This window comes from Danio rerio, chromosome 15 (assembly GCF_049306965.1).
Source record: "Danio rerio strain Tuebingen ecotype United States chromosome 15, GRCz12tu, whole genome shotgun sequence".
In the NCBI taxonomy this organism is placed as follows: domain Eukaryota; kingdom Metazoa; phylum Chordata; class Actinopteri; order Cypriniformes; family Danionidae; genus Danio; species Danio rerio.
The window spans coordinates 28,370,223-28,392,162 of NC_133190.1; the positions used below are offsets into that span (position 1 = coordinate 28,370,223).

A 21,940-nucleotide genomic window follows, 5' to 3' on the forward strand; every position below is an offset into this window, starting at 1 on the left:
TTAAGCTGCTATACAAATACATTTGACCTTGATTTTAAAAAAAATAAAAAATATATATATATTTAATATATATATATATATATATATATACACACACACACACACACACACACACTTTTGTTTAATACCAACATATATTATAGAATTATTACATAATTTATATAATTTATTGTAATTAAATATGTATTATATTTATTAAACATATTAAATAAGTTATTGTGTGTGTGTGTGAGAGTATGTTTGTGTGTGTGTGTGTGTATAAACATTCAATTAAATATTTTAGTAAAATAAATTTCAAAATATAGGAAATAAATGCATCTAAAATTAGTGGATATAAATGCAACTTAAATTAAAACATTTACTTTAGTATTGATTTTAATATCATAAAACTTTGTAATAGAGTTTCAAAAGTCAGATAATACATGGAAAAAGTATATTCAAAAGACACGAATGCAGAGTCAGTGCTCAAAGCACCTTCAATTGTACATCTATTTTATTATAAACAAAGCTATAAAGTATTATATTTTTGCATATACATTAGTCAGTACTAAAGCCAAATCTGGAGCTTATTTAACAAAATAACTTACGATAACGGCCCAAAAACTAGTACACCTAATTGTATATGTTGCAGAAAAATATTAAATACAGATTTAAAAAAAAGAGGAAAAATCAGAAGCAAAAAATTGGGGAAATTTAGTTGGAATATTTTAGGTTGTATTATATTGTTTATATATAATATTATTATTTTTTTTTTACAATATTTTGATTGAATTTAATTGTATTATCTTTAAATTTCTAAATATGTTTGATGACTAAAACATTATTTTAATAAATATATCTGTTTAATATATCTGTATTGTTTAAATGCACCAAAATACATTGCCTATATTCACTGAGAAATAAATAAAAATATTCATTTTCAAAATGGGGTGTACTCAATTATGCTGAGCACTGTATATATACATATAACCTAAATTTTACAATAGTCTTTTTCTCTCTCTTTAATGTTGCAGAGTTTTAAAAATAATTTTCAAGGCTCAGACAAACCATTTACACGGAAAAAAAACTGAATGCTTGAAAAGTCAGTGCATCAATACCTTGGCTCTAGACTGCTTACTGCTAAATGTGTCTGAAAGTACAGTAACAGTCTACAGTCATGGCTACTGACGTCTGGCAACCTTCCACAGAGGATTCAAGTGTTCAGAGAACATGAAGAATCTGTGAAGTCCAGGTCAGTTCAGCTTTAAGAGCAGAAATGTGTGTCATCCACTCTGAACATGTGGGTTGCGGTGCAGCCGGTCAGCCAATCAGATACGCCCGTCTACTGTTTCCACTGCCAACCCTCCTGCTGTCTCCATGGCGACCGTGGCATTAGATTGTTACTGTAGGAACAGAATTTTTGGTAACAGTCTACAGCCATGGTCGCTAGTGGGCAGAAACACCAGCATCTACCCTATATTAGGATTCAGTCATCATACAGGGGTCATTTTTATTGTTATATCTAGTGCTAATTTTTCATTGTGTGGATAGTTGATGTTTTTGTTTAAGGAAATTTTAAGCAATGCAAATGATTTGTTTGATGAATTTATTTAATGTGTCCCAATTTGCAAACACTACAAATCTTATATTAATTTCCTTGCATGCAAGTGAACAGGTAAAATAAAGGAGTGCAAAATCCCACCTTCAGATTTAAAGCCAATAATAAAAGGCTATATTCTTAACAAATGGCATGCAGAATGTGGATCATTGCTGAGAAAATAAACTTAAAAAAAAAAAAAATCCAGCCTGAAATAGGAAAAAAAAAAAAAAAAAAAAACTTTCTTTTTTAACTCAAGACATGATAAGATACAGTACATGCCGTATCGGACACACAAGACTCACACATGAACATTTACTCAAAGTAGAACTCCCAAAATGTCAATATTCCAACAGAAACCAAACTATTAACCCTTTAAATGCCTGCTCTATCAAATATTTGACCATATTTTGTCTGTTTTAAATAATGACAGTTAGTCATTTGTTTATTTATGTTCTAATGCAATACCAGCAGCATTGGCTATATTCATGACAAAACATGTACTAAATATACAATATATAACATGCAATCTTATCATTTTCTTAACAAACATACCTTGTACAAAAAAAAAAAAAAAAAACATACAAATAGTAACAACACTGAAACGAGTCATGTACAATCTTTTAGATTGATTAAATATAAATAATGTAATATTGCTCTGAAGGCACCTTTTCAAACATTTCCCCTAAAAAATCTCCTGAATAAAAACCTTCTCTAACATCATTTTAAAATACACATTCCGTTAAAATGTTTTATCGTCAAAATAATGACACAGGTCACAAATAGGTTTTTCTTCCACTTTCAATAAATATGCTATGCGTGTGAAAGTCTTGAGTGTCTGATTCGACAAATATGTAAAGTAATGGTTTTAAAGCATGAGATAACTTTTAATATTTTTTATACATTTTAACATACACTACTGGTCAAAAGTTAGGGATTTGTATTTTCTTTATTAATTAATTTATTTTTTATGAAAATTATTCTGTTCATCAAGGTGGCATTTATTACATGTAACAAAAAGTTGAATTGTTAAATATTTATTTTAAACAGCTTTTCATATTGTATGTAGTTTCAAATGTAAATATTGCTTTTATTACTATTACCATTAATAATAATGATAATAATAATAAATATTATTATTAGAGGGATTTCTGAAGGATCATGTGACTCTGAAGACTGGAGTAATGAAGCTGAAAATTCACCTTTAAAATCACTGGAATAATGATTAAATGAAATGATAAACTACTTTTGACATTTATAGTGCAATAACATTTTACAATTCGTACTGTATTTTTGAAGAAGTAAATGCAGCCTTGATGAGCAGGAGAAGCTTATTTTAAAACATTTAAAAATTGTACTGACTCCAAACCAGTTGACTAATAGTGTACATTAGGATTTGCTCTATTTAATTTTATTTACAAAACAAAATCTAGGATTTCCATACCTTGTTATTCAATGTATAGTAACAGTGGTTTTTGTATCACACTACAATTTAATATACATTTGCTTTGTTTGCCCTAAGTATTGTAAAACAATCAAATTGTAATAAATCTTTTATACAAACATTGTAATTAGTTTGTCATTTTTATTTCTGAGCAAACAATAATCACTATTATATATTTGATGAAGTTTACAGAAGACAGCTATATGTATATGTTTTTATACCACACTAATTTTAAATAATGTTGCTTTATGCTGTCTGCATTCATTAATAAATTCATTATTTACTTTACCTTTAAGTTTGGTATCAAAGTTCAAAAGGAAATTTAAAGAAACAAAACTACTTAGAGTTACATTTTGTTTTTTAAAATAATGCATTGCATGTTTACCACAATGTACTGAAGACAAACATATAAATATTTCAACAGAACATTATTTTATATGCCACATGAACTTTGCAAGGATTATTTAGAGCAAGAAACATTGTATTACATATTAAATTATTTTATATAAATGCATCTTATGTTGTTGAAATATCTTAATTAAAAATAATCTTAAAGCAGACTGTAAAATATATTCTAATCATGTTTTAATATTGTAAAGTTTTAAAATGATTTACTGTATATCTGACTGTTTATGAAGTATATGCAAAATACATCACTGATTATTTATGTCACACTTTGACATTTTATTTTTCAAAAATTATTAAAGCATTTGACAATTGAAATGCATTTACCAATTACTTGCAGCAATATAATTTCTATAATATTTCTTTGTAAACTTAATTTGACATTTTTAATTTTTCTGTCTAATATATTTCCCAGAGTTTTGGAGTTTGTTATTTACATAATGTATATTTACTAAATTTAACACCGCACTTTTAATTTCCCTGACAGTGTGTGAATCATTGCTTAAACCAATTACCTAAAAAAACTGTGCAATTCCACAAATAAGTACTAAGTAATATTAACTATTAACAACATGTTGTTACAATAGTTTAATTGTTATTACATTAAATACAGGTGATTTAGCATGTTAAAATAACTTGTAAAAAGCCAAATATGATACAATGTTTTAATTTATCAAATATAAAAATCATTTTAAAACCTCATTCAATTTAAAAATCGAAATCATTTATATTCAGTGTTTTAAAACACTGTAAATGTACCACGTTATAGTATAGAATAAAATAATGTTATTAAATGATATTGTTTATTTATACGCTATAAACATTTGGTGCAGTTTAACAGAGATTATTGCAATTGTCTCAAATCAGAAAAGATACTAAAACTAAAAAGACATTTATATCGAATATTGTCACACTAACATTGCCCATGCCCACATTTCTGTAAGAATATTACCAACTGCTCTTCTTATATAAACAATGTCCATCATGTTTATAATGCAATGCAATTTAATTGGTGATATCGTTCTGTAGACTGTAAATAAAGCATCTTTATTTCAATTCATTGACAATCTTTTCTGTTAATGGGAAAAGTAATTCATTTGTGCAGGTAAGTAAGTGATTTGTAATTAATAATGACTCACTTTGGAGACAAGTCAAAATCATGTTGCGCACAAACTAACACACACACACACACACACACGGTTTACAGGGACATATTAGCGTAATGATATCCATTATCTGAATCCCAAAGCATAAACAAAAACATGAGGAAGCATGCACACATTTACAAAGCCATTTGTGATTTGTTTGTGAATTTATTTGTATTTTCATTATGTGCGTATAACTAAATGTGAATCAGCATTGAGCAAATTTTGTCATGGGATATATTAAATGTAATATGTATGTCTGTTAATGTATGTACAAAATAATAATAAAAAAAGCAAATGTTATCGTTTCAGTGTTTTACCTTACTCAGTAATGCTACAGCAATTGGTATATTCTCAGTGTTTCTGTGAAAACGTGATTCATTAAATCAGAGAGAGTGTTTTCTGTGTCTGAATCTTGAAAGAGTCATGTTTTTTTCAGCCAATTTTATAGTTTTATATATCCGGAAAATGCATTTCAGTACATTCAAATAATAAATAGAAGGTTTTTATTGTACCTGAGAGGAACATTTCATTTTAGCAGAATGAACAGGATTAGATGCAACATATTTACTCACTGTACTCAGCTGATAAAATTCCAAAAGAAGTCTATTTAACTCTATATAAATCAGATCAGTCGAATATTAGTGCATTTGCAATATCATCATTTTCAGTGCACAATTATTGACACAAAAGCCAAATATTCATTCAAATGTAAAAATTCATTTAAAACAATAAATCTGTGAAACATACAAATATATTTATGAATCATATTACTGCATTAAAAACCCACACTTAAAAATAGATGAATTAATAGATGACTCAAATGGCTTTGCTCAACACAGTATTGAATTGTAACAATTTAAATCACTTTCACAGTTTGTAAACTAAAATACCTTGTAGTCAGAAACTACTTTATATACAGTAGTAAAGGTGATGTGAAAAATACAGAAGATGGCTTATAGAGCACAGATAAACTGTTTCACATCTAACATGTGTTGACAGCTATAATTTACACAATAACTATTTTAAACATAATTAGTTTGTGAGTGTGTTGCAGACGTGAGTGTTAAAGAGCATGAGTTCTTTCTGTACAGTTTTCCTTGTGCAGTAAAAAAAAAAAAAAAAAAAAAAAAACATACACCCCTTCCCATTAATGCATAATTTCTTTTTGCTTTGAGAATCAGTAAATCTTTTCATCTTCTGTATTAATCGTGCATGAGTTTTGCCTCAGTTGTGTTCAGTGTGAAAAGATGGTTCTGAAAATTTACAGCCACAGTTACAATGTGGCCAAACATGAAGAACCAAACAACAACAATTAAAACCTTAAAAAAGGTTCTTTAATGGCATTGCTGATTCTATGAGGGAACTTTAACATTGACAAAAACTTTTCATGACACAAAAGCTTCTTTAAATTATAGATTGATATAATATTTTTCTTACAAATAAATAACTTCATTTTAAAAAATGTTTCTTTACATGAACAACAAAAAGGTTGCTCTGTGTAAAATGATCTGCTCAGGACAAAAAAGGGAACTTAAAAGTAAAAACTGTTGCGAATCACAAGTAAGACTTACAGGTATGAATATTTTGAGGGAAATTTGATCATTTTATACTCTTTTATTACTTGTTGAGTATATAAACACCTGTTGTGTGACATAGCTGACTGTGCCACAAAAAAAAAAAAAAAAAAAAAAAAAAAAAAAAAAAAATATATATATATATATATATATATATATATATATATATATATATATATATATATATATATATATGTGTGTGTGTGTGTGTGTGTGTATGTATGTATGTATGTATGTATGTATGTATAAATTTAAGCATATAGGGGATTGATCTTGTTGTACCTTACAATAGGATGTTTTAAAACCTTCGAAGCTGAATGAAGTTTGAATTTTAGGTTTATTTCTAAAAACTGTCTTTGTTATTGTATAACAAATGGCCTTGGAATTTCCAACCTATTACTTTTATTTTCTGCCGTTTACATGATGGTAACACTAATGTGTAAATGAAATACAGCTATAGGGAGAAAAAAAAAACTCTGCTTAATAATAATCAGTTTCTCTGGATTTTTGATTTACAGTTACAGGTTTGAGCAAATGATTATTTGGTGTATTCTGTAAACTATTGAAGATATTTCTTGTATATTTAAAAATAAAAATGTAAATTGTATTCATGTAATTGTATTCATGTTTGTATTATTTTTTACACAACCCAATATTTAAGTTCAGAATAGGATGTGTTTCTGTAGGATAGGATGCTCAAAAATGATCAAAAAGGACAGAATTAAACAAATATTACAATTGTGCTCAAACCCATAACTAACAAATTCATCAACATCCGAAGTTATCACTTACATGTGGTCTCTTATTTCTTTCCATAGCCATGTGTAACACTACATATTAAAGTGATCACTTTGCTAATCTAAAATACTTAAATTTAGTTTAGTTTAACTAACTTAATCCCACCAGGGGCAATTAAACGAAGGCTGTAGCATCATGATACAACAAACACATAGAGAGACAAATCACTTACAAGGAATATTAAAAAACACAATCCAGCATGCTTCATAATAACTTCATAAATAGTACTAAAAAACTAAGAAGGAAAAGAGCCATATATTTGACATTTAAAACTTGCTCAAATGTAAGGTTGTAAAGCCTTATTGCCTCAGGAACAAAGGTGAATTTATATGTAAACCAGGGGTGGGCAAACTTGGTCCTGGAAGGCCGGTGTCCTGCACAGTTTAGCTCCAACTCTAATCAAACACACCTACTTTACATTTCTAGTGATCTTGACACTGACTGGCATGTTCAGGTGTTTTTGATTAGAGTTTGTCTGTGTGAAATGAAAATCTGTCCATTTGTGAGTGGCAGTCCTTCTCTGTTACCTTCAGTTTGACAGCTTCAGCAATAATATTCTTAACCACAGCCCTCTCACTCTTTACAAAAAGAAAGCCCCACGCATACTCACTGTTCAGATTCAATTGGAACTACATTATTCATTCATTCTTTCAGTCATTTTCCTCCGGCTTAGTTCCTGATTTATCAGGGGTCGTCACAGTGGAATGAACTGCCAACTACATGTATTCCGGCATATGTTTTAAGCAACGGATGCCCCTCCAGCCACAACCCAGTTCTGGGAAACACCTATACAATATCACATTCACACATGCACTCAAACTACAGCCAATTTAGTCCATCCAATTGATCGATACTGCATGTCTTTGGAGTGTGGGGGAAACCGAAGCATGCAAAGGAAACTCACACAGAAACGCCAACTCGAACCAGTGACCTTCTTGCTGTGAGGCAACAATGCTAACCACTGAGGCACCATGCCACCCTCAAAAATGAAAAAAAAAAAAAAAACAAAAACAAAAAAAAACATCCGGTCCACACAGATTTTAATGAACTTTGAAGTAAAACGTTTGTATATTAAATGCTTAAATAAATGTATCTTTTTTTCTCCACAGACCTGTTGATAACAATGCAAAGAATCAAACAGTGGTCCATTTCATGACATGCTGGGTTTAGTCGAGGTGTTTCTGGCTTTCTCATCAGGACAGACTGACCTCCCACACATAATTACTCATCTCTGTCCAACACTTGATATCTCTCCCTCACTTTCACAGTCAATTTTCATCCGTCGTCTTTGTAAGTCTCCAACTTTCTTCTGCTTTCAGCTCTACGTGCTTCACTTCTGCAGATTACAGTTTCTCTGATATTAATGCTCAGTCCTGAGGCTTCCCATCACAAAATCCAATCTCACTTTTCATTTCGACACTCTTATCCACTCTCGTTTTGCCCACTTGTACTATCTAGGGTGATTTATTTTCTCTTTCTGCACTGTAAAGAATCAAGTGAATGTTTAAGTTTAACAACATCATATATTTTTTGTTCATTAAGTGATTTAATGTAGGCCAACTTTTAATTGAGCAGCAAAGGCAATACAATAATCCTCAATGTTTCAGCTCCACAATGAGATGATCAGCGCTGAGTTAATGCATCTATTTTATCTTTTTGAGGCAGGGAACATTGGGTGTTGAATAAGGACAGATGTAGCGGTAAACAGACAGGGGAGATTGAGAAAATGTAAGTGAGCAAGCAAAAAAAGCAGAGAAACATGATAGCGGTGAGTCAGTGTTTCCTGCAGCACAAAAAGAAACACAGAGCTGCTCTCCTGCTCCAGTCTCATCACAACACACATCAACACAAACACACACTGAACAAAGAAAACAAGACATGATACAGGGATTCTCACAGCATGAGCACTGGCCCTGTTCATATACGAGTCACAGATTCTTTATATATATATATATATATATATATATATATATATATATAATTTTTTAAATGTAAATCTACATTTTTATTGCATTTATATATATATATATATATATATATATATATATATATATATATATATAGTATTCATTGTTAAATATTGTTCCATATTATTTAATACTAGTATATTAGTATTTAATAGTTTAATAGCTTAAAATGAACTAAAAACTGCGTATACTGGTGGTGAGTGTATACTGGTGGTGGATGAGGAGAGTCCCCCATTATCTGTAAAGAGCTTTAACTGTCTAGAAAAACACTGAGAAACTATCAATTCATTCATTTTCCTTTGGCTTAGTTCTTGTATTAATCAGGGGTCGCCACAGCGGAATGAACCACCAACTTATCAAGCATATGTTTTTCACAGCAGATGCCCTTCGTGCTGCAACGCAGTAGTGGGAAACATCCATAAACTCTTACATTTACACACACTACGGCCAATTTAGTTTATTCAATTCACTTATAGCGCATGTGCTTGGACTGTTGGGGAAACCGGACCACTGGGAGGAAACCCATGCCAACACGGGTATAACATGCAAACTCCACACAGAAATGCCAACTGGCCCAGCTGGGACTTGAACCAGCGACCTTCTTGCTTCTTGTGTCACCCCGTAAGGAATTATATATATGCAATTATATTAACTATACATAAATTATTACTCTCTTTTGAAATAAAATTTTTTGTCATGTATTACTAAGCAAGGAATAGACGGCCTATTTTTTTACTTTTGTTGAAATAAAATTAGTTTTTAAAACGATTTAAAGTTGTACAATGACTTGCCCAATAAACCTATTTGCCTAATTAGAATAATTAAACTATAAGCCTTTAAAATTAGACCTAAATCTGAATACTAATATCTTGCAAAAATGCTATGAAAATATTAGGCATACTGTCATTATGGCAAAGACAAATTAAATTACTAACTAATTAGTAATAAATGCAGGTCTTTTTATTCTTTTTTTTTCATTTAAATTAGTGCAACATTTATTAAATAATTATTAGTAGAACAATCAGCAATGAAACATGGAAACCTTTAAAGTCTGAAACACGTCCATAATGCTGGAATAACAAAAGTGTTTGTGTAAACGGAGTGAAGAGATCTGGTGTTGAGATGAACAAATGCACAGATGGTGAATAAATCTAAAAAAAGTGATTTGTGCAGCATTAATGAAACACACAATGGATCCACATACAATATGAAGGAATAAATCAGTCAACCAACAGTGATCATCAGTGTGTGTGTATGGGTATGAACAGGCCGACAGCAACACCTAGTGGACACTCCAACACAAGACAACAACCAACCAGATCAAACCCTCTACTTTCACACAAGAGGAAACAGCATGAACAGAGCACACCAGTAAACTCAAGATAAACGGATGACCTGCCTGTAAACATTAATTCAAATATTGGTCAATTACATTAATTTAGGCTTATCAATTATAATTGATAGTTTAAAGTAGTCCTGTATTTATTTTATAATCATTGGGAGCATTATTTGGATAGATAGACAGATAGATAGACAGGCAGACAGACAGACAGACAGACAGACGGATAGACAGAAAGATACAAAGATAGTGTAATTTACTAATAATTATTGGTAATAATAATAATAATTATAACAACTTTCTAAAATGCTTAAAATTTAGTTGAAAAACATCTGAGAGATGGATTATTTAAATATTAGATAAGATGTATTATTAAATAAAATGGTATTACATAAAATTGGTTACTATTTTAATAACAACAATATAATTAGTTTCTATAATAATAATAGTATTAATAATAATTTGTTAAAGGTTTTAAGACCATACCATGTTACAATTATGAGCACAATACAGTAAGAGCTGAAGCGCTGCTTGAGTTGAGTTATGACAGGCCTGTGCTGCTGCTTTTACACAGCGTCAGCATCTTCACTGCCAGACTCACAGAAACATGGCAGATCCTGCACACAGATCATGTTTACTCTCAGCCTAGAAAACACTTCACCATGTAGTGACCACTGACAGCCAAAGATTGTACAGGACTCAATGTGCTTCACTTGGCCGTGAATCAGTCCTGGGTTACTTACAAACAGTTCAAGGAAGGCAGCAGTACATAAAAAATATGGAAAGATAGTTGGATGGAAATAGAACAATCCACTGTTGTCCAATGATTTGCCTAATTATCCTGACCTGTCTAGTGAAACTAATTAACCAAGTTAGGCATTTAAATTGCACTTTAAGTTAAATACTTTTATCTTGCTAAATAACTAGTAAATATTATAACATGGCGCAAACAAAAGAAATGAGTTATTAATCGGTTACTGAAACTAAAATTGTTTACGATAAGGAAAACTGCTAAACACGTGTGCATTTCTTCTTTCTTTCTTTCTTTTTACTGAACTAGTCCACAGTATCTTGAACACAAGACTCATTAGAAAAAAACAGATGGCCAACCAAAAAGTATTTCAGAGTTATACAAAGAGTGGCCAACACAAGCTACATACATTCCTTATACAAGTCCCATTTGACACTACACTTACTTTGGTATAAATACAGCACCGCAACATACAAGAGAGAGAGAGAGAGAGATTGTTAGTCACTTAGAAAGTCACTTACCTGTTTAATAATGATTTGATCAACTGTAGTTCCTCCTCTAAGAGCTTGTTTTGCGGTCTCTGTTGCCATCTTGTGGATAAATTTCATCAACCATCTGTGCCTCGCTCAAAGACAGGCTAATGGACATCAACATGCTCTCTCAGAAATTATAAATATTTAAAAATAGGCACTGTCCTTATAAATAAACTGCATAGTTGCAATCTAAACAACTACATTCTTGACTAAAAGCCTCAAAAGTAAATTATGTTGCCCAACAGCAGGAATATTTGTCAAACTGTAGTGTCCTCTGCTTGTTGCTGTACAGTATGTGGGCAGAGTTATACACAAGGGTGAAGGGTAAAGAAGCTGGACGAGTGCTGTTATCTGCAGAATATCGCATGGCTATCAGCCAATCGGATTCAAGAACCAGACAGGACTGTTGTATAAAAAAATATATATATATATATATATACATACATACATACACAGGCGATCAAAATTAGAGAACAATTTATAAATAATTGAACAATTCTGAAATAATGTCATCTTCACTGCTCAACAGTTGAAGGGTTTTTTGTCCCGTCTATACCATGCTACCAGAACACCTTTTCCACAAAATAACAAAGGCATTTCAACAAAAAACATTATTTTGCAGAAAACACACTCATCAAAATTAGAGAACACTTTCAGATACCGCTTAGTTATTGGTGTCAATCTGGAATCTGGTGCTAATTCCCTTCATTATCTGTCAACCCCTATTTAGCTGGCAGCCCAACTCCCAGTTTTACTGCCTCTGCAAGGTGGTGGAACGTTCTAAAGTGACTGAAAGCCTTCGGCAACAGCTTGTCCAGATGAAGGCCAAAGGAATGACCCATAGCAAGACAAGTTGGTTGTTCTAAATCTGTGATTTCAAAAATATTGAATCTTGACAACATCACAAACTCATTCAAGTCCCTCAATAAGGCTGGTCATCCACGGAAGAGAGGACAGGATACTGCGGAGGATCTCAATGTGCAATCGTTTTCACATTACAGCTGGAACTGCTCACCAGTTCAGCAGTGAACAGGGTAAAGATCTGTCTCGTCATACAGTGTCTCGATGTTTAAGAGCATTTGGACTGAAAGCCCTCTCTGCAGTCACCAAACCTCTCATTAGCAGAAAGAATCAAAAGGCTAGACTAAGCTTTGCTAAGGAGCATGTTGTGTGGACAGGAGAACTGCTCCAAAGTTCACTTCAGTAATGAAAGCAAGTTTAATTTATTTGGGTCTGATGGAAAACAATATGTTCGGCGACAAACTGGAGAAAGACTGAACAAAAGGTGTTTATAAAAGTCAGTGAAAAGTGGAGGAGGAAGTATCATGGTTTGGGGCATGTTTTTGCAGCAGGAGTTAGGCCTCTACAGTTTTATGGCATAGTGAATGCACATTTTTATCAGGACCTTCTTCAACAACATGTGGTTGCGTTCAACACCCAATCAGCCTGCAGTGTTCATGCAGGAAAACGTGCAATGTCACACAGCAAAATGGGTAAAGCAGTTCCTTGAAACTGAAAATATTGAAATAATGACATGGTCTGCCCAGAGTCCTGACCTTAACCCAATAGAGAACCTCTGGAAAACTCTTGGTGACAAAGTTATGGCCACAAAACACTTTACAGTCATTGAACTGTCGAGAACACTGGAAGAAGAGTGGGCCAAAATCACACCAGAGCAGTATGAGAGACTAGTGCTGTCTTGTGGCCACAGATGTGCTGAAGTCATTCAGAGCAGAGGCCTGTACACTTCATACTAATTGCTGACTGTTGTAACCTTCAGAAAGTTTTGCGGTAATCTTTTTCCATGCTACAGTCATTGTTGTTCTCTAATTTTGATCAGTGTGTTTTCTGCAAAATAATGTTTTTTGTTGAAATGCCTTTGTTATTTTGTGGAAAAGGTGTTCTGGTAGCATGGTATAGATGGGACAAAAAAACCCCTTCAACTGTTGAGCAGTGAAGATGACATTATTTCAGAATTGTTCAATTATTTATAAATTGTTCTCTAATTTTGATCGCCAGTGTATATATATATATAAATATATAATAACCTCTAATAAATGTTCACCCAAACTGCTTGCAAACATCTCTCTCAGTGACTAGTAATCCTTCCTTCCTTTTCAGTCCATATAATATTTTAGGTTATGTTTTCTGATTTTTACAATCCCATGATTTTGATTTTCTCATTGCCACTGCTGTCTTTAAGTCCTATCAAATACTTTATATTCAAACCAGAAGACTGAGCAGGCCACTCAAAGACATTATAGAAATATCCCTGAATCAGGCTTCAATAAATTTAGATGCATTCTTTGTGGTGTTCATCCTGCAGGACAATCCAATGATCGCCAATCTTTAGTCAAATGTACGGCAGGCATATCAATCTCTGCCAATATGACCCATCATGTCCTTCATACAGTTTCCACATCAACTATTAGAGCAAAAGTCCCTATAACAAATCTGATCACCTTCATGTTTGAATTCGGATTTTCAGCTTCAGCTCACAAGCCTTGCCTTTTTAAAAACAAAATTTAAGAAGATTGTTTAAAAAAAAATGTGGGTGTGGGGGGGCTTTTTGATAATGATAACACCAGCACTCAGACTCAATCAAGTCCGACAGAAAACTGTAAAGATTTCATTTTATTTTTGCCCATAATTAAAAGATATCCTGTACAAAACATTCAAAGTGCTTCTGTCGGAGAAGCTTAGCATTAAGGCAAATAAAAAGCTGGATGTAGAGTACAGAATGAGTATTTTCTCTTCATACACACAGAAAGAATCCACTCTTTCCTGCTGTAATTCTGAAGGGATGAAGGTCAACCATGAAAACATGTCTGCCAGCCCCTTTCTTTTTGTAGGTGAGGGACAACATGCTTACGTTTGACTAAAGCGAAACCACACTTTGTTCATTCAAGGGGGAGCTTTTATCTCATACACACATACACACACACACACTCACTCACTGACTGACTGACTGACGGTGCGTGTGAACAGAAGGCTGATGTGATGAAGTGTGATTGGTCCGCTTGTCTCCGGCAGATGTTCATGAGGCTGTATGTTATTTTGGTTGACAACCACAGGAGGCGCTCTGTTCCTGACCACAGCTGATCACCTGCTGACCAGCCTTCTGATAAAAGAGAGAGAGAGAGAGAGAGAGAGAGAGAGAGAGAGAGAGAGAGAGAGAGAGAGAGAGAGAGAGAGATAAAAGGAGAGAGATACAATAAGGAATAAAACACAGGACAGACATCCTGTGTGGATTTAGAGACTCGCAGATTGTGTCTGTTATATTGGTGGATTAATCATACACTTAGAAGAGTAATTAAGGGATTAAAAAATCATTTCTGTTTAAAGTACTGGTCCTAAAATCCCCAGGTGCTTTTAAGTTGGTCATGAGAAACGACAAAATCTGAATTTTTGTTATTTTTCCGCTGATTTTCACAGAACTGGAAATTAAAATACATTGTCTATTTATCTGCTACTAATTGAAAACTTTTTCAGTCAGTCAGTCAATGAATGAAATAATCATCAAGCAAAAATCTTGTAAAGAGTATGATGGGTTTCACAAAAAATGCTAACATGAGATTGAATGGTAATCCAAATTTAATTCATTAAATATATACACACATTTATTAATAGTCCTTGTTATATAAATATACAGTACAGCATCTTTAATCTTATTTACATATTAATATGCTAATTATGTTAAGAATACATTGACATGTGAACGCTAATTATGTTAAGAATACATTAATGTTTGACCGAAAATGTGATTAACTTTTTTGTGCACAATTTTCTGAGGAAAACTAAATGTTAAGCATGAAATGTAATATTTTGTTGACCAAATTCTGCATAAATATTTAATTAAAATTACAATTTTAATTAAATTTTTCCTGCTAGATTTTATTCCAGACACCAATTTAATAGTTAATTATTAATGCAATAATCTACAGATGCGGCTACAGAGAATGCGTGTTTTTTCACGCACAGCGCTGTAATCTGTCACTCGCAGTGTCGCAGGCCACCTTTTCAATAATAATAAAAAAAACTCTTTTGTACTTTACGCAATATCCACCAGGTATAGCGCAAAGAACAACTGCTTTTCTATTGTCGTGCCAGTGCGAGCCTGTCCAGAAATGTATTTCCGAAAACCATCATTAGCCAACTAAGGCTGCAAGTTCCATCGTTTTAAACATGGTTTGTTGACTTGGTGATTCCCCATTTTCATCATTCCAACAAACTGCATCGCAAACTTGTACTGTACGTTAGCAACTACTTTGCTAGATCTGTAGTTACAGGTAGAAGGTGGAAGCAACTGTGATCTAATTTCCAGTAACTAAAATAGTTAAAATAATTAAACTAATTTATTAAATATCACAAAACGTATTATTTTACAATCAACAGTTTAACAACTTAATTGTCACCATTTTGTTATCATTTTTAGGAACTCAAGATTTGAATTACTATTTTTATTCAAATACTGTAACATTTTATTTCTGTACAAATTCATGTAAAAATAACATTTCAATTCCTTAAAATTGTAAGAATTATACAGTGCCTATAGAAAATCATCATACCTCTTTGAAAGAATTACTTTATTTTTAATTCAGCTTGAAACCAAATAAATTGTTAAATAACTTTTCCAGCCTTTGAAATGTTTTCGTAGCCATCTCCTAACCTGTGCCTTTCTACAACTTTATCTCCAAGGTCTTTTGAAAGCAGGGTGTATTGTGAGTAAAGGTATAGTTTTTCACAAGGTATGATGATTTTCTATAGGCACTTTATTTACTAGTTCTATTATTATTATTATTTATACAATTATTATTAATATTATTATTAGAAAATACTTTGAAATGATGTTCTATTCACAATTTCTTCAAACCAAAGCAAAGTTATTTTATGTTGGCAGGTTTTTGTGAAGACGTTTCTCTGGGTAAATTATATGATATCAGTTTTCCTTGTATGAAATTGAAAAACACTAGACACATCATGATTTGATTAAGAGCACACTGCACAGCATTACTTTTGATCCATTTTGTGACATACTGTTTTAATACTGGACTCCCATTATTCAGAGTCATTTTCCACATCACAGAAATCAAAGAGTATAGGGTCTTATTGCAAAGAAAACTAAGGAGTGATGAGCTTCAGTCAGGAGCATTTACTTAAAGAATCTCATATTAACTATAACCCTCAAAAATTACCAGGTGTATTAGAATAATAATAATATTATACAAATATCACTGCTGTGAGACCCATCTGTACAGTCTGACTGCAAGAACTGATGGTTAAATTCTCTGTTAGTGATTCATCACTAGATGGCACTGGAATATTATTTACATCAAAACAGATCCAGATGTAGAACTTTGCAGGCCTTCTTATATTATAGAAACTGTCAAACCATCACATTAAAGTTATCTATTCTTCTGTATTATTCAAATATGAGATACTAGTGCAGTTAAACATCTAGTCACAACTAGTTTAAATACAGGTTATGAACTAGCAAATTACTGAAATGGGAGAAAATGAATTAATAAATACATTTATACATATTTTCCATGCTAGTCATATTTGTTTAAGCAAAATACATTTAATCCATCAATAAATACATCAATAATTTATAAATAAAAGTATTAGCAAAACATCAGTGAATAATACATTATAAACACTATATTATACCATACAAATACTTGAACCACTGAAATACAATTAATAATTAAATAATCAATACATTAATTTATTTACATTTAAATAAATTATATTCACTTTAATAAATAAATTATTGGTCACAACAGCTTTCTTTGGTGAATTTGATTACTAACTTGAACTTATTATGAATAATACTGGACCGCCATTTATTAGTTCAACATTTACTAATGCATTATTAACATCTATTATTAACACTAATGTTATTAACAACATTAGTTAATGCACAGTCAGTTAACATTAACGATGAACAACTGTATTTTCATTAACTAATGTTAACTAACATGAACAAATACTGTAATAAATGTATTGTTCATGTTAGTAAATGCATTACCATCAACTAATAAAACTTTATTGTAAATTGTTACCTAATTAATAATGAAATATGGGAATAAACATTATACTTTGAACACGATAATGAAATAATATTTAAAGCTTTTTTTTTCTAAAAACCCTTTCAGCATACACACCTGTGCGGTTTTGCGTGCAGGCCGTTTAGGTTGGTTATCCGGATGATTAGGAGTCCAGGCCCCCAGACTCTGATTGGAATAGAAATCCATGGGATACACATCCTGCCATCCAACCTGCTGTAGCGCCACTGCTGCCTGAAACACACACACACACACACATACACACATTGTGTGAGTTTATTAAACACATCAGCATGCTGACTTACTGTAGGATTAACAACAGGACAATGGGCTTCATACACACATCAGCCACAGAATCCAGTCCAATATCAAGGGAGTTCTAGTTGTGATCTCCAGATCTGGCAGGAACAATTTTAGCTTAGCTTAGGTCATGGAATTGGATTAGACTATTAGCATCTTCCTTCAAAAAATATTTTTGCTAATTTTCTATTTAAAGCTTCTTCTGTGGTTACATTGTGACCTTTTTCTTGCTTGCTTGCTGCTATACCACTGTTACACTTCTTTAAAACTGTTATATCTTCCTTATTGCAAAAAGCATTGTTTGTACTATTGTCTGTTGCATTTACATTGTAATTACCCGATGTCAATGTGATTAATAAAATAAAATAAAACATAGTTCAGACTGGTGTATGATCTGCTGTTGTGCAGTGTGCTATCACATCACCACACACTATAAAAGCAAAAGCTGAAATCTGGGATTTTTTGCCCTCATGTTTGTGTTTACAACATTTAAAATAGATTTTACAAATCATTTAGTGTGTACCCAGCCTTAGAGAAATCACAGGGTTTCTTGACTACATTGGCATGACAAAATAAATACAAAACAAATATTAAGTATATCTTTATTTGAAACAAATATAAGATATATCACTTAAGGTCATGCCTCTGCTATGTTTTTACAGTATGTATTCAACTAAACAGCACTAAATTGGCTCGTTATCAATAGGAAAACCACTTTAATTGCCACAGCACCTACACTATATGACAAAAGTCTTGTCAATCCCAGAGCAACCAATAATAACTTGATTTCTAGTTAGGTTAGATTGTTTTGATGAATCATCTGTTGAAATGCATCACAATCATCACAAATACCGCAAAATGCTGATAGGAACCCCCATGGTCCCAAAATTCTCACAGAAATCAGTCAAGTTTGGTGAAGGAAAAGAATCTTGGTTTGGAGTTACATTCAGAATGGGGACATGCAAGAGATCTGCAGAGTGGATGACAACATCAACAGCCTGATAGCATGATAGCCCTCCTTTTTACTTTAGCCTTCACATCAAAGTTCCAGGATTGACCAGCCCAGTCACCAGACATAAACTTTATTGAGCATGTCTGGGGTAAGATGATGAAGGAAGCATTAAAGACGAATCTTGATGAACTCTAGGAATCCTGCAAGAATGCTTTCTTTGCTATTCCAGATGATTTTTTTCTAAAGTTATTTGGGTTATTGGATCTTGTATGGATGCAGTTGTCCAAGCTCATGGGGAGTCATAAACAATGTTCATTCTTTTTCCACTGCACCATAACTTTATACTCTATACTGTACTTTATTTCTGCTAAGTGACAAAACTTTTGTCTAAGCAAAGTCAGACCTTAGTGTCCAAATTAAATAATAAAAAAATCAAGACATGATCATTTTTATTATTTTGCTAAAATAAGCTTAATCTAGAGGATAGGATTTGTTTGTTCAAATTATTTATTTTAAATAAGCTGAAACAACACAAATATTGATTTCTTAGGGGGGACAACGTAATTGTTCTATGTTCAATTCACTTTTTGTAATAACTAAAAAGTTACCTTAATTCCTTCATGTTGTCCCAACACAAATTGATTCTGGGTTCCACACAATTCCTTCATGTTGTCAAATCAAGTTAACAGTTTTTACAAATTTAAGTGGATTGAACATACAACAATAAAGTTGTCCACAAAAACCCTAAGAATTGTATTGTTTTAACTCATATTAATTAAGTAGCTTGATAAAGCAGCACAAATAATTTTGAGTGTAGCTTTTAGGGTGCTATACAGGTGCTTTGTCACCTTTGTCAACTGGTGATAGCGTGCATAGAACCATACGAGTTTTTGGATAGGCTCTCTCTTATGTTCTGCTATCAATGAGAATTTAATACAACATTTATGCTATCTCAGGTCAGAATACCTTGTGTGGGGCCCTGAAATATTTCTTATAGGGGGGCCTTTGGGACAAAAAGTTGGAGAACAGTGTTATGTATTATTTAAAATATAAAGAATCTTCTTTTTTCTTACCCCAGCTAAAAACAAACAGAACAAGAAATGTTTGAGAAACATGAATATTACTCAGGTGTTTGGTGAACAAACAGAGCCTCAACCACCCTGAAGTACACATAAAGAGCCAATAATATGTGTGTGTGTGTGTGTGTGTGTGTGTGCGTGGGTGTCTGTGTTTTTGAGCGTGTAGCAATAGAGAGTCAAATAATTGATTATTAATTTATAATTATTTATTTTGACTGCACGGTGGCTCAGTGGTTAGCACTGTTGCCTCACTCCCTGGTTCAAGTCTTGGCTGGGCTAGCTGTCATTTCCATGTGAAATTTGCAAGTTCTCTCCGTGCTTGCATGGGATTGAATTGGATAGGTGAATTGGCTGTAGTGTGAGTGTGCGTGTGTGTGTGTGCATGCGAGAGTGTATGGGTGTTTCCCAAAACTGGGTTCTGACTGAAAGGGCATCCTCTGTGTAAAACATATGCTGGAAAAGTTGGCGGTTCATTCCCTGGTAAATAAGGGACCAAGCCAAAGAAAAATGAGTGAGTAAATGAATGAATTATTTTAAAATGAAAAGGTTTCTTGAATTTTAGCATTAACTCTCTGTTCTCAACGACTCAGAATCGATTTCTTTCTTGGAATCAACTCACAGACTTACACACACTCCTTCTTATCACCTGACTCTCAAACCACAAACAATCTCCCAGACCGCTCTGTGTATAAACCAAAGCTCAAAGATCTTCCACAACAGAGCAACACACCAGGCGGAGGCTTTGAGTCGAGGTGAGCTCCATCCGTGCTGTTCCGCGTGACCTACAAATGCAGACGAATACATTACCAGGCCTCCAGAGGAATGCAGGAGCTCCTCATGCATGTGGCGAAATTATATAAACTCCCATTCGTCAGACTGAGCCGCTTATATGAATAATCAATGCACCGTGTTGCTCTCCGCCCGTGGGCACAGATATACCCACTTCACGTAACAAACGGCTCTGATACCACACTGGTGAAATGACAAAGACCCCCGCCTCCGGTGCAGAACCGTCTCTCTCCACTGACAATACTACAATACCTCATAAAGAACACTTCTCCATAAATCTCTCTTAAATACCCTTCAGAGTCTAATGCTACAGTCACTAGCTTTTATTGACTGTAAAGGCGACAGTTCCTGCTTTGATTTTTTTTTTCTCTTTGGGAATGGATTGTAATTTTTTTGTGCACTACTTCTATGTATACGTCCCACATTATTCAAATATATATAAAACAATTAATAAGGAAATAAACATTATATTTTAAACAAAATTGTATTACATTAACTTTAAAAGGCATTAAGGGAACTAAAAAAAAAGAAAAGTAATATTTTTTATCATTCTTAAATCATTCATTTTCTTTTTAGCTTTATTTTATTATTAATCGAGTCGCCACAGCAGAATGAACCACCCACTCATAAATCAAATGTGCTGTAATGTTATAGCAGAGAATGCTAAAATGCCATCCAAACTGCTATTTTCACAGAGCTTGTTAAGTTTCTGTATTTGGGCTTCCAGAGGACATGACACAAAGAGAGAAGTGTAATTTTATTTATGTTTCAGAGAATTATAAAAATATATAGCTAGCATTTGACAAAGGAGAGCTTCCAGAATCTCTACAAGTTCAGTTCTAGATTTGGCTAAAAACTCCTCCAACTGACAAAGCTGTGAGCCACAACCTGTAAGTTTTTTATTGTTAAAATTGATCAATTACATGCATAGTTTCTAGCTTTAATTGTATGTTGTAGCGAGGATGTAAACAATGGGAAATGCTTTTTGGCACCGCTAACAATTTAGCTACAGATTTATATTTATATGAAAAATAACATCATTTTCAACAAGTGAAGCATGAGCACACATTGCTTTGTATCTTATAAGCACAAAGCCTTAAAAATAAACTCTGGACCACCACCTAAAGATATGGGCTATTTATTGTTACATATTCTGCAAGATCTTATTCAATATCTTAAATTAATATCTATTTATATGTAATTAATTCCACCTGATA

General features: G+C 32.7%; 2 protein-coding genes and 2 non-coding genes across 6 annotated transcripts in view; 2 read left to right on the forward strand and 2 right to left on the reverse strand.

The window, feature by feature from the left end:
- The window catches only part of tp53i13 (tumor protein p53 inducible protein 13), a 732,349-nt gene that overhangs the window by 322,158 nt on the left and 388,251 nt on the right, over positions 1-21,940 (reverse strand). The window lies entirely within an intron of this gene.
- dre-mir-212 (microRNA 212) lies at positions 1,082-1,175 on the forward strand. Its single transcript, NR_030247.1, has one exon. It is a non-coding gene; the product is annotated as a microRNA 212 (primary transcript).
- On the forward strand, positions 1,351-1,435 carry dre-mir-132-1 (microRNA 132-1). Its single transcript, NR_030080.1, has one exon. It is a non-coding gene; the product is annotated as a microRNA 132-1 (primary transcript).
- Positions 14,141-21,940, reverse strand: part of dph1 (diphthamide biosynthesis 1) — a 178,700-nt gene continuing 170,900 nt past the window's right edge. The window contains 2 exon segments of one of the 3 annotated variants that reach the window (NM_001017861.1): positions 14,141-14,656; positions 17,703-17,837. In NM_001017861.1, coding sequence (NP_001017861.1) covers positions 14,638-14,656; positions 17,703-17,837 — 154 coding nt within the window. In that variant the 3' untranslated portion in view covers positions 14,141-14,637. 3 annotated transcript variants of the gene reach the window in all.